This window comes from Cebus imitator, unplaced genomic scaffold (assembly GCF_001604975.1).
Source record: "Cebus imitator isolate Cc_AM_T3 unplaced genomic scaffold, Cebus_imitator-1.0 Scaffold10, whole genome shotgun sequence".
NCBI classification, from domain to species: domain Eukaryota; kingdom Metazoa; phylum Chordata; class Mammalia; order Primates; family Cebidae; genus Cebus; species Cebus imitator.
In genome coordinates, this window is record NW_016107325.1 from 10,123,420 (window position 1) to 10,139,403 (window position 15,984).

The window sequence follows — 15,984 nt, forward strand, 5'->3', positions numbered from 1 at the left end:
ACTCACGCTCTTTATGCTTTTCCAAAAAAGATTTTTTAAACGAAAGTTACATTTTCTGCAACATAGTATCACCCATTAACATTAGACTGCAGGGGGAGCTTACCCTGATTTTGCAAAACTTACCATGTCTTTTGAGTTCCAAGAGGAATATAAACCATATATTTACCATGGTTTATATTTACTAGGAATATAAACCACATATTTACCAAAACTTACCATGTCTTTTGAGTTCCAAGAGGAATATAAACCATATATTTATAAAACCTTTATTAAAATATATTATATATACATATATATGTATATATGTATTTATATATGTGTGTGTGTGTATATATATATATATATATTGTCTTTTTCATGAGTTATTGATGGGGAGATTTATTCAATCCTTTGATACAAAACAGAGTAAGACAAAAACACTTTTAACAGAGAACAATGCATTTTAAATATATTTCCTGAAATACATATTCCTTAGAAAAGATACAGGGTATTTAATCACCCAGATTTTAACAAAATTTTCTTTATATAAATGGTTATAGTCTTTATCACAGAGTCATCAAATCTGTACCTAATCAAAGAGTTAAACAGACCAGTTATCACAGAGTCATCAAATCTGTACCTAATCAAAGAGTTAAACAGACCAGTTCTCATTCAACTCCATTAGAAAACACCAATTTCAGAGTACTTCTCTTGATGTACAGCAGCAACCTCTGCTGGAGAAAAAGGGTATACTTCTAATAACAAAGCATTGAGCTCAAACCTGTTTGAACAGGAAGAACTGAAAGATTTCTTTTATTTCCTGTTAAACCAACAACCTACGTTAAAATTATTTTCAAGGTCTTAAAGATGCACGGGCCTTATCAAGTATATCCTTTCTGATTTTTGGATAAGTTGGATGTGCTTCAAGAACCTGCAAAACAAACAAAGAACCCACAGAAACTTGTAACTAATTATCAAGAACTACGGAGCTACAAACTTACTAGAAATGAGCTTACAGTTAAGATTTCCTAGTACTAATACTACAACAGTTATTTAATGGTGACATTTTTTTTTTTTTTTTTGAGACGGAGTTTCGCTNTTTTTGAGACGGAGTTTCGCTCTTGTTACCCAGGCTGGAGTGCAATGGCGCGATCTCGGCTCACCGCAACCTCCGCCTCCTGGGTTCAGGCAATTCTCCTGCCTCAGCCTCCTGAGCAGCTGGGACTACAGGCACGCGCCACCATGCCCAGCTAATTTTTTGTAGTTTTAGTAGAGACGGGGTTTCATTAATGGTGACATTTTAAATGTAACATGATGACTCCTTTATATTAATGTGTGAATATCAGATGTAGAAATATAACAAATACAATTGTTTACTAAATAGATTAGTTGTATAAAACAAATATCAATGATTTAAAATATTTTTTGTAATTTAGCTTTTTATTCATAATATTTGATAAACCCTTAGAGAGCGATTTTTATACAGCAGTACACATCAGCTTTACTTGAAATAATCTTGAGACAAACACATTTCCAGGTCTACTAATAGTGGGGAGATAATATTTTTTTTTAATAACTCCAAAAATGATCCTACATATGACCTTACATTAACATACAATTCTAACCTGACCGCAGTACTCTTTTACAGAGACTCAGTAATCAACAGCAATTACTAAGATCAAGTATTTACGGTAATGATGCTGTGAGAAAAGGGGCATTACAAAATTCTTTTCTAAGGAACTTTTCTTGGAGCTCCTTACAATGTTTAATAGAATGCCTTATATGGAATATCAATGGGACAATGTATATATGAAGATACTATGCAAATTCTAAAACCTTACTTTAAATATTTGTCATTTTAGTAGGGGATGAATTACAGAATGTAATTGAATGACTTCGAATAGAATTCCTTTTTATCTTTAGTTGGTCAATCTGAATTCTCTAGTAACCAGATTCAGACACATTCACAACAACTTCTATTCAGAACAATGATCTGGAGAATTTACACTGTCTTCAAATAGCTTCTAACTTAAAGACTAAATTTTATTTAACATGTTTCTCCTACTGGTCTTTGTCTATTTTTTTTTATTTTTTAGTAAAAGTATTTTGCTCTACCACTTTAAACCTACTCCCTTCCACAAATGTAAATATTCTGTGGCTTACTGTTTATAGATACCTCTCAGTAGTCTTTGTCTTTAAATTGGCATAAACATTTTATTATTTGATCTCCAAGTAAAAACATGTTTTTTATATAGGTGAACATTATTTTCTAAATTTTGAACACTGATAATCTCCCTGAACATAGCTGATAAATCATTTAACTAATACATCTGGAGATTTAAAACAGGAGGAAATGGTGCATCTGAAAATTTTTTAAGAAATCTAAATTTAAGTGTTTACCTGGTGACATATATCAATCGAATCCACATATCGTTTTGCTTTTAAGTAATTAAATGCCAGTTTGTATCCTGTTAAGAGAAAAACCATTAAACAAAATGATGGAGTACGCTGCTGCTATTACTTCTCCTTGGCTCCTCCTCTCTTTGCTTACTCACTAAAGCATTTGTAAGGGGGCTGGTGAATGAACAGCTGAACTACACTATACAGAAAACTTGCATGATAATAGTAGGTAGAGTGACACAAAAGAAGTATAAGAAGAAAAGAAAGTGGAGTTGGAATAAAGGATCACTGTGAATATGTTGTTCAGTTAGAAAGCTGCCATCCCACAAGTGTGGTTTCTATAACTAACTAGAAAAGTCTCATTTATTTCAGATTATAGTAAAAACTCATCACAGGGCAGTAAATGACAACACAGCCATTCATTTTAGCACTTACACAGGCAAACTGATGCCTATAGTTATGAGGTTTGCATTCTATCAGGAGAAAAAGTACATTTTAAAATAATTGCATGAGTAAATGAATATTTTCAAAACCAGTACAATTTCATAAATGTTATGAAAGATCCAGGCCAAGCGAGTCACCATAAAGAACCTGACTGGGGAAGAACAGGGTGTCAAGAGATGTCTGAAATCTGAAGGATGAAGCTTAAACTAGGCTAGGGTAGGAATCAAGGACACTGTCAGATATAGGCAACTGCATGGATTAAGGCCAGTGGTAGGACACATGGGGAGTTGGTGAACTTGAAGTACAGCGAGAAGACAGAACAAGTAGGACAGCGACACAGAGGAAGGCAGATAAGTCACCAATGACTAGTAAGAATTATCACAATTACTGATAGTGAAAGGCCACACTTCCACTATCAACAATTAGAATAATGTTTAAAAGACATTCCTTTTAATGGATGTTGTTCTCCTGTAACATGCTATAAAAATGAGAAAACTAAGAAGACAAGTAATAGCAGCTGTGTATTCAGTAAACAAGATATTATAATGCAATGTAAAATAATATGTAATAATAAATATTTCACTCTACCTCTTAAGAATATGAAACGTGAATAGTGCTCTTAGGCTCCAATAAAAGTACCAAAACAAATGTTTAAAATTTTAAGTGTCTGAAAAAAATTATTGGCTAACATTATCAGATGCTAGTAAAAAGAAATAAATAGAAATGACCTAAAATTCACAATATTTCATATATAGTCAGGTACCACATGATGATGTTTCATTAACAGATCATATACATGATGGTGGTCCTATGAGACTAACACTGTGTTTCGTATTTTTGTAATACTGTATTTTATCTTTTCTCTGTTTACATACACACATTGCTTATAGCATTCAGGACAGTAACATGTTGTACACGTGTGTAGCCTAGGAGCAATAGGCTATACCACATAGTCTAAGTGTGTAGTTGACTTTATCTAGGTTTGTGTAAGTATACTCTAGGATGTTTGCACAACAATGAAATCATCTACACATATGTCAGAATATTTCCATTGTTAAGTGACACGACTGTATATATATTTGTATGTCTATATATGTATATCTTTACACACACACACACACACACACTCACACACACACGCACGTGCGCACAAAGGCACACGTGCTCAGGCCTATGGCCAGAATGCTATGGAAAGAGCGTGAGCATGATGTTAAGGGTTTTCTGACAACTGAAAAAGTGAAATGCATTGTTCATTTGGCCAGGCAAGTTGCGGGTGTTTATGCAATGATAATCTTAAGGATAAAATTAAGGAATTAATGGAGAGCCTTAGAAAGAAATGTTTACCAAAGCAAAGTTTGAGGAACTGATAAAATAATCTATAAAGCACAACAATGACACAATGAAAGAACTGGTGATTTGGAATTCCTTTATTTGCTGAGGTCTTCCAAGGAATGGAATATATAAATAATTTAACTTCTATGTGTATTCCTTCTAGGGAATACAGTGTCAAATTTAATATTTTAAGGATACTTAAGGATTTTTCATTTTACAAGGTGACTTTCTTCTGAAAGATCTATCACACTTTTGAATAAAAAATACTATAAAAATAATTAGTTCTTGTGCTTTGTACAAGTCTAGTATAGTATAAGAACAGATTCCAGAAAACCAAACAGTGAGGGAAGACCTGAGCTAACAGCAGTTAGTGTGAGGGTGACCCATTTGACTGCAAATTAAAATTGAATTCACACTGTGACATGCCTGCTGAAAAGATAGATGTCATCTTAGGTTGAATTAGCAACTCCAAAAGGCTTAATCAAAAAAAAAAAAAAAAAAGCTTAATTATACTTACAACTAGCCAAATCATATTTGAGAGCTTGTTCATTTATGGTACAACAGGTCAGAGGGACATGGAAAAACAAAACAGCATTTTCCTAACTTAACATGGCCATGACATCTACCACCTTCACACTCCATTCTTTTTAATAAAAAAAAATTTATTAAGATCTCCCCCAAGTGTTCCAAAGCACAGTTTGGGAAACACTATTTTGGAGCTTCCAAGAGACATCAACATGAAGGGTGAGAGACTCGGAATGCAATCTTAGGAAGAAGGGACAAGTAACTGTAGATGGCTTGAAGAGATAGCCTTAGGACACATGACAGAAGCTGCAATTTAAAGGGTCATGATCTGTAAGAGAGAGACATTCTGTGGGTTGCTCCAGAGAACAGATTTGGGCAGTTTCAAGGAGGCATATTTCAACCCAATACAAAGAAAAAGAACACAAACATGAGGATGAGCTCCCTCACATGAGGGGAGAGGTTGGTCATGAAGTATATTCTGATGGCACCTCTATTAGGGACACTGTAGACTAGTATTCCTCAAACTAACAGCCTACAAAACGCTGGGACTGGATGATGTTTCTAGATGCTCATGGGACAAGAAATCACCCATGGTCAAATAATTGTGGGAAACAGGGCCCCTCTGTGGTATCGATCGCAATATCTATTAGTGTTTAAAGGCTTTGAGAAGCAAAGAAACGCATGCAATTCAATTTAATGCAATGTTTTCCTAATTTACTTGGCAATGGAAACATCTTTTTCCATGGCATCTCCAATTTCAAAATAGCAGAGGGCGAAGGCAGAGAAGGGGACAGAATTAAACTAGATGTACACTAAGGTGACTGAAGACAAGTTTGAAACTCAGGAAATCATACTTAACTATTAGTAGCTAACAATATATAATGAATATAAAATTTATTCTCCTTTCAGAAAGGTTGACAATAAAAATTGACTCAACATTTATTTTGTTTTGAAAAAAAATCAAATGCATTTAAATAAAAATAAATAAAACATAATTTTTCTGTGAAAAATCTAGGTGATTGCTAAACTCACCTACTGCTGGATTTGTCTGATTGCTATATTTCCACGCCATCTCATAGTTTAAGGCAGCATCTGTATATGCTTGCTCTTTTTCCATAATGTATCCCATATATTCATAAGCTTTGCAGCAAGACTAAAGAAAAACGGGAGACATCAATAGATTAAACGTGATATTACTAAGATTTTATGGGATGTTTGTGACTCTAAACATCAATCATATTAATCTACTTAAACGACACATCAAACAATGGTTTTCAACTTTGGGTAGGCAATCACATTTTTTACTGAACTTAATAAATGATTCTGATGCCAAGTCTCCACCACAAATCTGCAGTATCAGCGTTTTCTTTACAGAATCAGAAATACACAACAGGATATTTGTATTGTACACAAGCACAGGTACACTATTTATTATGAATAATTTCAACACATACAGAGATAAGAACATAACGAACTCCATGAGCCCTTATCTTCAACAATTATCTCATGACTAATGCTGTTTCACCTCTATCTCACAAACCTATCCTTCTGTGTTACCAGAAAAAATCCTCAGATATATCAATTCTAAATGTGTTAGTGTGTACCTCTAAAAGAGACTTTATTTAAACATAACCACAATTTTATCACACCTAAAATGTTAACAATTTCTTAATAGCACCAAATATCCAGTACTGTTCAAATTTTAATTATCTCAATATAATTTTTTTTTGTTAGATTGAGGATTGAAATAAGGACCAAACATTGTAATTGGTGAATGTTTTGATCTAGACTCTTTTGATCCAGAGGTTTTCCTTCTTCCTGTCTGTCTCTCTGGGTCTCTTTTCTTGAAATTAAATGTAATAGAAACAAGAATATTTATCCCAGAGTTTCTCACCACCCAGGGTTTAGTTGACTGCATCTTTGTGGTGTTTATGTAATATATTCTTATGTCACTGACATTTTCTGGAATTTGTAATTAGATTTAGAGGTTTGGACTCAATTTTAATTCTGGAGGAGAGAGGTGAATCTACTTCATACTTCAGTATCATGATAAGCCATACTGGAGCCTGAGGCATAAAAACATGGATGCATATTTTTGTGTATTTCTTCTTTTTTTTTTTTAAGGTGGAGGTTGCAGTGAGCCAAGATCATATCACTGCACTCCAGCCTGGGCAACAGAGCCAGACACCATCCAAAAAAAAAAAAAAAAGAATGGGGTTGGGGCTGCTAGAGACTCTGCTCTATGCAGATAGCATACCTGGTCCTAACCGGTTCTTTGGGCCGTCGGAAGATATGACCCCCCACCCCCCAACAACCCATCTATAAAAGCCTGACACTTCTACTACAACTTGACAACCCATTTGGGCCCCTTCTCTGTAATAGAGCTGTTCTCTCCTTTTGCCTATTAAACTCCTGCCCCAATCCCACCCTGTGTGTATCCACATCCTTGATTTCCTCGGCTGCAAGACCAAGAACCTTGGTATTTTCCCCAGACAGCGAGGCCATTTCACGATGGCAAGCCAGGCAGGGTCCCGAAAGCTCAGCGTTTTAAGGGTGGAACAGGGAGAAGTTCTCATGAATGTCAGGATAGGCTAGGAAAGGCGAGAGGAGACACAAGGTCCTTGGTCAAATAATGTATTTCTTAGATACTAAGAAAAACGGAAGGAAAAATAAAGGACACTAGAGAAGAAACAGTATCTTTTTTTTTTTAGATGGAGTCTCCTATGTTGCCCAGGCTGGAGTGCAGTGGCAGGGTCTCGGCTCACTGTAACCTCCGCCTCCAGGGTTCCAGCAATTCTCCTGTCTCTGCCTCCTGAGTAGCTTAATTGTAATTTTTTTCCAAAACATGAGTTTAAAACTATTGAATAATCTGAAAGTATATATTAAAAATCACTACATTAAGATTGAACATTTTATTTATACCTAAACTTGGTTTCTTACCATTTCACTCATCTCATTTTAATGGAAAAAATCTCCCCAGCAATATTTTCATTAAAACCATTACCCATTACCCATTTAAAAAATATATAAAAACATTAATATAGGAATGCACATATTCCCCTTTGATTCAGTCTCCAATACAGCTTAGCACAACTGCATTAAATTATTACTTATCTTGATTACCGAGTGTTTCACTTGAATTACCCCAATCTTAGCCCTGCCATAGATGTATGTTCTTCTATTGGGAGGCACAGAATGTCTGATTCTCCCTCTTTTTGTGATGTTACATCATATTTAAATTTATCAGGGTTGAAAAATGGGGATAGCCTTTCAGTCTTCCTTCATTTATTAGCTGGAAAATGTCTATGATGAGAAACATCTCATTGGCTATTTATTTGCAGGCTTCAGAAATAGCAGTCAGCTCACTAGCTTACTGTAGTAGACACCAATTAGGTTTTTTTTTCTTTTTCTATTTTGGATCTTTGAGAAGTCATGGATTTAAACAGATTTTATGTGTTTCGATATATTGCAGTTATTCTTTTCGATACTTAAAGCATCCCAACTTTGGCTATTGGAGGTGTCTTCAAGTTGGCCACTAGGTCTTTGACACAAACTCTAATCAACATAGATAGCTTCCTCAATCATCTGGTAAGGCAAGACAGTCTAGTGTCGTCTTGTACATTTCCTGCCCCAGATCTGGATGACTTCCATTTTTAAAATTATGTAATTCAAGGTTTCTAAGCTTTATTTCTTAAATGTCACACTTTCAAAATCAACATATTCAACCAGTAGGGCTGAATGAAGCCTCTAAAGCAGCCATCATGTTCAACCATGCAATGTATTGTTATCAGCGTTCTGGCAAACTGAAATTCTGTGTGCACTGAAACTTTAACTCTCATACAATCTTGGTTAATCCTAGATGAGGCATAGAAGGGTAAACTACTCAGCAATTTAGATTTTCAAAGCCTATTAATGAGTATTCTGTTTTTCAAGGCCAATTTAACTTAAAATTTATGTAATTAATCATCTAGAATAGTTTATAAATTGATAAATGCTTGGATCTTTCAGGTTTTTAAGTTTCTAGGAAAGCATCTTAATAGTACTAGATAATCACAACTCTTCTTTAAAAAACAAATGGTCCATTTGTAATGTAATTTGCTAAAACAGATTTACTGTGATTAAGATTTAAGTATATGAATATATGAAGATAAATATCATTTCTAAGTTGTGTGCAATTATTTCTCAACAAATAAATCTTGACTTTAAAAAACTATTATAATGACATATTTTGTAATTAAACATGAAAATGTTAGTAAAAAGCCTTAAATTATAAGGACTTTATAATATTCAATTTTATACCTAAAGATAAGGAATTTCTATTAAACAAATCAAATTAAAAGCTGAAAAGACTTTCTCCCACAAAATATATTATGCATACCATTAATGTGAAAATGACATGCAGCTGCAGTAAATTCATCAAGAGTATTTCTTAATAGGAGGGACAGACGTCCGCAATTAATGTTTTTCTGCAATTTTCATTAGTTCTGGGTTGAGATGGATAATCACAGGCAAACGTTTGACATTCCAAAAACACTTCCCATTAAGTAAGGCATTAATACAGCTGAAAACTGAAATTGCAGAAATCTTTTTTTTTTTTAAGTTTAAAGGGAAAATGGCTTCTTTCTTATTATTAACGTTTGTTTCCTGATTGTGGTAAGAATAAACATTTAGTTTTCAAAAATCACACAGGAATCCTTGGAAATGGACTAACACTCAACAATATCTATTACGGAAAGCTTATGCAGCAAAAGTTAAAAATAATTTTTTACTCCTCAATCACCTACTCTATTATGACGCAGGCACCGTTTTAATAGTTCTTCTGCCATATCGTATTTTGCTGATTGAATGTAAATATCAGCAAGTAGCAGCCAACTCTTTTCAAACTCTTCAGCATCAATAGCATTCCAATTCATTTTTGCAATACGCTTCAGCTGGTTTCTGGCTCGTGGAGTCTGTTTCAAGATCATATAAGCCGTTGCCATTCCCAAGAGTGCTGGGATATGATCCTTCTATAAGAAAATAAAATTTTAGACCACAAGATGCACAAATATAAATGTCCCAAAACATACGCAAAGCAGAAAATGCTACATAAGAACTAGTTTGTGGATTATATTTCTAGCTTCATTACAGAGAACTGTGATTAGTCATTATTTAAGACATCAAGTACCCTCAAGCTACTGTGAACAGACTTGGTGAAGCACTGTGTGGTCAAGATAATTCAAGATAATGGCAACTATTCAGATGCCATAAGCACACAATTCCAAGAATTAGTGAGACTCTAATGGGATTCAAATAGCCATGTTTTAGTTTTACATAGAAACAGCTAAAATAAAACTCGATTTCAGTAAAATCCTTATTGAGCAGTTTGTATTTCGGATTTAACATTTAGGATCCTACTTCTTTCACCTGTCAAAGACAGACGACAATAATTTACCAGCAAATGATGGTCCTTATCCATTCTGACTTCTATTGCTTTTTTTCCTCCCTCTCCTTTTATTCAGAAACCTCTTCTCTCAATCAAGTTTGAACAATGAAATGTTAAAAATAAGGTGTACAATTAATGCAACACTTGGAAATATATAAAATAAGCTCATGTCTTAAAATATGCTTTTAGATTTGGATTCTGCAGCTTCCTAAAACAGTCTATACGATATTCTTTTGGATAGAGTTTGAAGTCAGAGAATGTCACTCTGTGAAACCAATAGGTTAATAAAAATTCATACAAAATAGAGGCCATTAGTGATCTATCCAGACAACTTTCATTAGCAATAATGTGTATGTTCCTGATTAAGGTAGAATGCTTCTTAAATTTCAGCAGACGGATTATGATGCATTTATAAAGGAAGAAGAAAGACCCAGCTTAACATACAAATAAAGGGGCCAGGAGTGGCAGCTCACGTCTGTAATCCCAGTACTTTGGGATGCTGAAGCTAGCACACAGAGAGACCTCGCCTCTACTAAAAAAAAAAAACAAAAAAACAAAAAAACAAACAAACAAACAAACAAAAAAACTAGCTGAGTGTGGTGGCCAACCCTACTCAGGAGGCTTAGGTAGACGGATCGCTTGAGCCTGGGAGTTCAAGGCTACGGTGAGCTATGATTGTGCCAGTGCACTCCAGCCTGGAAGACAGAATAAGACCCTGTCTCAAAACAAAAACAAAAGTAAAGGATGAGGAATTGTGACTCAGGAATGGTGATGTCATTACTATAAGTATACTGTAAGATAGCAAATTTGGGTAACCCATAAGGAATATTGCAAAAGAAGACTGGTGAAATGTTCAATGTCCAACTGATCATGGTTGGAAGTAAGAAATAACTCTGGAATAGAGAAGGGCAATACATCAGGGTTTTATGGAAACAGCTTTTAGAAATATAAAAACTTCCTTGCCTCAAACTCTATGTCTATCAGTAAACTTCCAAGGTGTAATCTGTTCCTCTAGGTAAGAAGCGGCAAAACAGTTTGAGTGTCAAATCCAACTAATTGGTTGTAGATTATGAAGATGTGTGGGATGTTACTAATTACTGAACCTCACCTTCACCTCACCTCAGCCCACCTCAGGTAGGCAGGGGAGGAGAGAAAATAGAAGTCTACTATGTATTTGTCAGCCAGGTCCTAGGACAGCATAAGAAGAGGATGATCCTGTGAAAAGGACCCACGTTCATTCACATGCACAAAAATATCCTACACTACACAATTAAGAATAACCTCTCTGAGTTTAAAATCACACACTTAGAGTTTGATTAGAACGTATCAGTTCTTCACAACTTGATCACTACTGAGTGAACTGAAGAAAAGTTTCCAAAAGCAAACCTGAGTTCTAAACCCTGCTTTAGGTCTTTTTTCTGGTGCAGACATCCTAAGACCTACAGACAGCTTCTCTGTCTCTCAATAACTCTAAACTGCAGTAACTTTAGATTGCAAAGGACAAGACTCAGGTGTGGACAACACAGCTTTATTATAAACATCTCATCTTTATGGTTCAAGGAGGGGCAATGAAAGCAGGTGGAAACACTCTGGTTTGGGCTTAGTGTATTTTCCACCATTTCCTCCATGATTTTCTGTCACATACTTCGTTTTCAGTCCTTCTGAATGACACAGAGGACTGTGAACATACCCTATGTTTTTCTGCCTCCCTGACTTTGTTCACATTTTCCTCTTCCTCTAGAACACATTTTTGCCTGTTAAAATGCAATTTATCTTGGCTCTTCAATCATACCTTTCTTAAATCCTATTTTTTCTTAAATCATACCTTCGTCACATAAGGGTCTCCCAACTCTCATTATACTGTCTCCTACAGCATTTTTATTTGGAATTCTGGTATAGAATGTAATATATTTTGCTTTGTATTACAGTCATCATAGTCAGTACGCTTGTCTCGTCTTCTGTAGACTACGATAAACTTGAAAAAAGGGAACATACATTATTTATTTTTGTATTTCCTACTATGCTTAGCACCTACTGGCTGCTTAATGAATATTCATTATGTTGAATATATGCAGCCTATGAGTTAAAAGAAAATAATGTGAGATAAAATTTGATGCTTATGAAACTTCAGCCCATACATCATCATTTGAATAATATGGTTAGTAGGCAGATTTGAAGATAGTATTTTACTAACCACATATGTAAGGATGACAAAAAAAAATTCAGTCTCATCAGCAGAAAGCAGGCATAGTCTTTCTAGGAAATAGCTGTAATATTCACTGCTTTTGGCCTTTTTTACCTGTTATACTTCACAGTAGGGATAATGGATTTACTCAAAATAAACTTTGTCATTGTTAGGAGACAGAGTAGCACATCACAGCATTCAGTAGCTATGGCACCTGACGTGAGACTGTGCTTCCTCATGTTCCTAGAGGTCCTCTTAGACATACATGATTGCCCTACTTCTGCTCTCCCTTCATTCAGCAGCTGTCATCCATCTGCTCCACAAAGCCAATTCAACAGAGCACGACCCATGAGCACATTACTTCAATGTCTGCAGAAGGGCCTTGCTTTGGAGGCTTGCCGCTGCCATGCTGCCCTGCTGTTTTGTTCCAAGCATGGTAATAAAGCTGCTATTTAGGATACTTGTACCCAAGCCACAACAAGAGTTGCAGGTCTTCCAAACCCCTGACATCTCAATCTCCTCTAGGGTCCTGGAAGGTTGGGGGAAAGAGATCACTGTATGGGGCTTTGGGTAGTTTATTGCTGCCACTATGACTTTCCAACCACAAGAAATCACAGCAAAATTCTGTATGTCCTTTGAGAGACACAAAATGATGAGTTTTTGGTGGGCTACAGCATCATCAAATGGAAGAACAAACATGAAATCCAATAAGCATGCTTAGTAACTATAACCAACTGCTGATGAGAGGGTACCTAGAATTGCTTCTTAATATCAAGTAATTGAAGAAGTAGAGTGCTGTGTGAGGGAAAGAAAAACAATATCTACAGAGTAAGAAAAAAGGTGGAGGAGGCCGAGGCAGGAGGATCACCTGGTCAGGAGTTTGAGCCCAGCCTGGCCAACATGGTAAAATCCCGCTTCTACTAAAAACACAAAAAATAGCTGAGCATGTAGGCAGGCGTCTGTGATCCCAACTACTTGGGAGGCTGAGACAGGAGAATTTCCTGAACCCAGAAGGTGGAGGTTGCAGTGAGCCAAGATTGCACCACTGCACTCACTCCAGCCTGGGCGACAAGAGTGAAACTCCGTCTCAAAAAAAAAAAAAAAAAAAAAAAAAAAAAAAAAAAAAAAAAAAGAGAAAAGGTGGATTCAAGCACAGTAAAAAGACAAAAAAGTCTCTGATTTTGTAAGAATAATACTGTGAAAATAACAATGAAAAGATTGCAGGAGGTTATTTCAGTGTTGCTAAAGAATATCATTATTTATATAACTAAATTATAATGATCTCATGTAGCTATACAGCTGGAAAATTTCCAAGTTCACGTAAGTGAAGAGGTAAGATATCAGGGCAGCCAGGTGTTTATTTCCACTTAGTAAGTTAATCTTGGCTACATCTACAACACATAAATTCTCCAGAGGACAAAGTGGCTGCCTTGAGAATTAACTTATGCACTTTTGAAGAATTTCCTTTCTCTAGAATTTAACATTCCAATAGGGAGAAATATATTAATAACATATCAAAACAGTAACACTGTCTCTTCTGCAAAGAAGGAGACATTGTGTATGCTAAACTACATACCTAATTTTTAATAAAAGTAATTGAGTAAATCTCCTAAAAATACATAACTAATCAAAGTACATGTTTCTATGCTACCAACGAAAGATAACATATGAAGCTGAAATGGAAAACCCACTAACCTCAGATGCTGCTATTTCAGTGAAGGTATTTAATGCTTGTTCAACATTAGATTTCTGTTTGGTAGCCATTAAGCAATAGTTTTCCATTACGCGAAGCTGTACTTGACCCTGAACAGTCTGAGGTTTTAGTTCCTTAAGAAGTTTTTCTGCTGTTCTCACTGCCAACTGGACAGATTCTTGCCTCTCAGTTGAATTACTGTATATAATTAAAAATAAATCACTTATGTCTCTTACTTATGATACAATTCATTGAAATTAGAATCTGGGCACTCTCTGTGCTCTTTTTGTCACTCATTTAAAAGTAATCTTTTGTGAAGAATGTCACTCATTCTCTTCTAATACAAAGTGAAGCACAGTTACAATGCATTTTAAACAAAATTAATACAGACTCAGTAAAACACCAGTAAGCATTAATTTCCTCTAGAATGAAGACAAAAATTTGACAATACCTACATGTCGTAAATGTGTGCATTCCAGCAAATATAAAACTAGAATACAAGTAGAATCACAAAATTAACATGTATCTATTTAAAAAGGGAAAGGAAAGAAAAGGGGGAGGAAAAAGTGGCAATTACCGTATTATTTCATTCTATCTATGTTTAATCCATTTTAGATACAGGAAAACTAAGGCTCAAATAGGTAAAGTAACTTGCTAAAGGTCATACCACTAATAAATGGTACACCTAGGACCTGAATCTAAGTTTATCAGACATATAAAATCTACTCTGTTCTCCTCACCATGTTGTCTATTAGAATCTCAGAAATTATATATGTGTCAAAAAGTAATTCCAAGTGCCATTTTAATATTTAATAGCAACTTTCTTGTTTTATACCACAGACACACACACATAAATATATATAAATCAATTAATAAAAGGAAATGAAACACTCAAAGTCCAATCACTAAAGCCACTGGTCTTCTGCTCAGGCCTTAAGCTTATCTTGCCTGAAACACGTCACACTGTTGACTACCATTTTCAAAGTTCTTCTCCCTTGGCTTCTGTAACACTACATGGCTTTAGTTCTCTTGCTACCATACTGATTGCCCTTTTGTGACCTTCCTTCCTCCTTCCAGGCCCCTTAAATGTTAGCAAGCTTAAAATTTAGTTCTCGGACTTGTGTTACTATACTCTACTCTCAAAGAGGCCATTTATGGAATTCCAACTATGCACTCTGCAGATGTCTCCCAGATCTCTATCCCTAGGTGTGACCTCTCTTCTGAGTTTTGGTTTTGCATTTTGAATTGCCTGCAGAAGATTTCTACTTGGATAGCTTATAGTTCCATAACAGTAATGTTATCTCAACCTTTGTAAAACAACCATAAACATGCCACTTTCTTGCTCTAAAACTTTCAGTGGTTTCTGTAATCCAGCCGTTAAAATCTGTCATTGAAACCTCTCGGCAATCTGGTGCTAATTTTCTCCTGCTCCTCCATGCATCTTCCCCCGAATACTCTGGACTGCTATTATTCCTATGAACTCCAACAATAGTTAATATCCATTTAAATCCATTTCTGTTTAGTTGCAGATGCAAAGGTTTCAGGTATTGCATGGCCTCTTAAGTAAATTACAGGCTCTTGAAGGCAGGAACTACCTCTTACATTCCCTTTACGTCCTAACACATCCCCCACATTCCTTGCCTGCATATGAAGAGAAGACAGGCTACTAATGCAGGTTGAAATACAACCGTTTACTAGCAGTATACCACACTGCTTAACAGTAGTCAGGACTCAGTCTAAATCTTGACTCCATCATTACTATCACATTAAACAAGTTGACTCAGCTTACTTGGCAACATTGTTGTAGAAAACAAATAAGATAGTGCCTGGGAAGTACAGAGGAGAGGGTCTGGAAAATTACCATTTGTTAAGTAGTTACTATCATTGTGTGGATAATTTTTTTTTTTTTTTTTTTTTTTGAGATGGAATTTCGCTCTCGTTACCCAGGCTCAAGTGCAATGGTGCAATCTCGGCTCACCGCAGCCTCTGCCTCCTGGGTTC

At 35.5% G+C, this 15,984-nt stretch overlaps 1 protein-coding gene across 1 annotated transcript in view; it reads right to left on the reverse strand.

Annotated features, from left to right (window-relative positions):
* Nucleotides 1-767: 767 nt before the first annotated feature.
* Nucleotides 768-15,984, reverse strand: part of TTC21B (tetratricopeptide repeat domain 21B) — a 77,209-nt gene continuing 61,992 nt past the window's right edge. The window contains exons 25-29 of the mRNA XM_037745787.1: nucleotides 13,986-14,181; nucleotides 9,465-9,689; nucleotides 5,713-5,833; nucleotides 2,380-2,447; nucleotides 768-910 (exon numbers count right to left, since the gene is read on the reverse strand). Of these exons, the coding sequence (XP_037601715.1) occupies nucleotides 833-910; nucleotides 2,380-2,447; nucleotides 5,713-5,833; nucleotides 9,465-9,689; nucleotides 13,986-14,181 (688 nt within the window). The 3' untranslated portion in view covers nucleotides 768-832. The remainder of the gene's footprint in view (nucleotides 911-2,379; nucleotides 2,448-5,712; nucleotides 5,834-9,464; nucleotides 9,690-13,985; nucleotides 14,182-15,984) is intronic.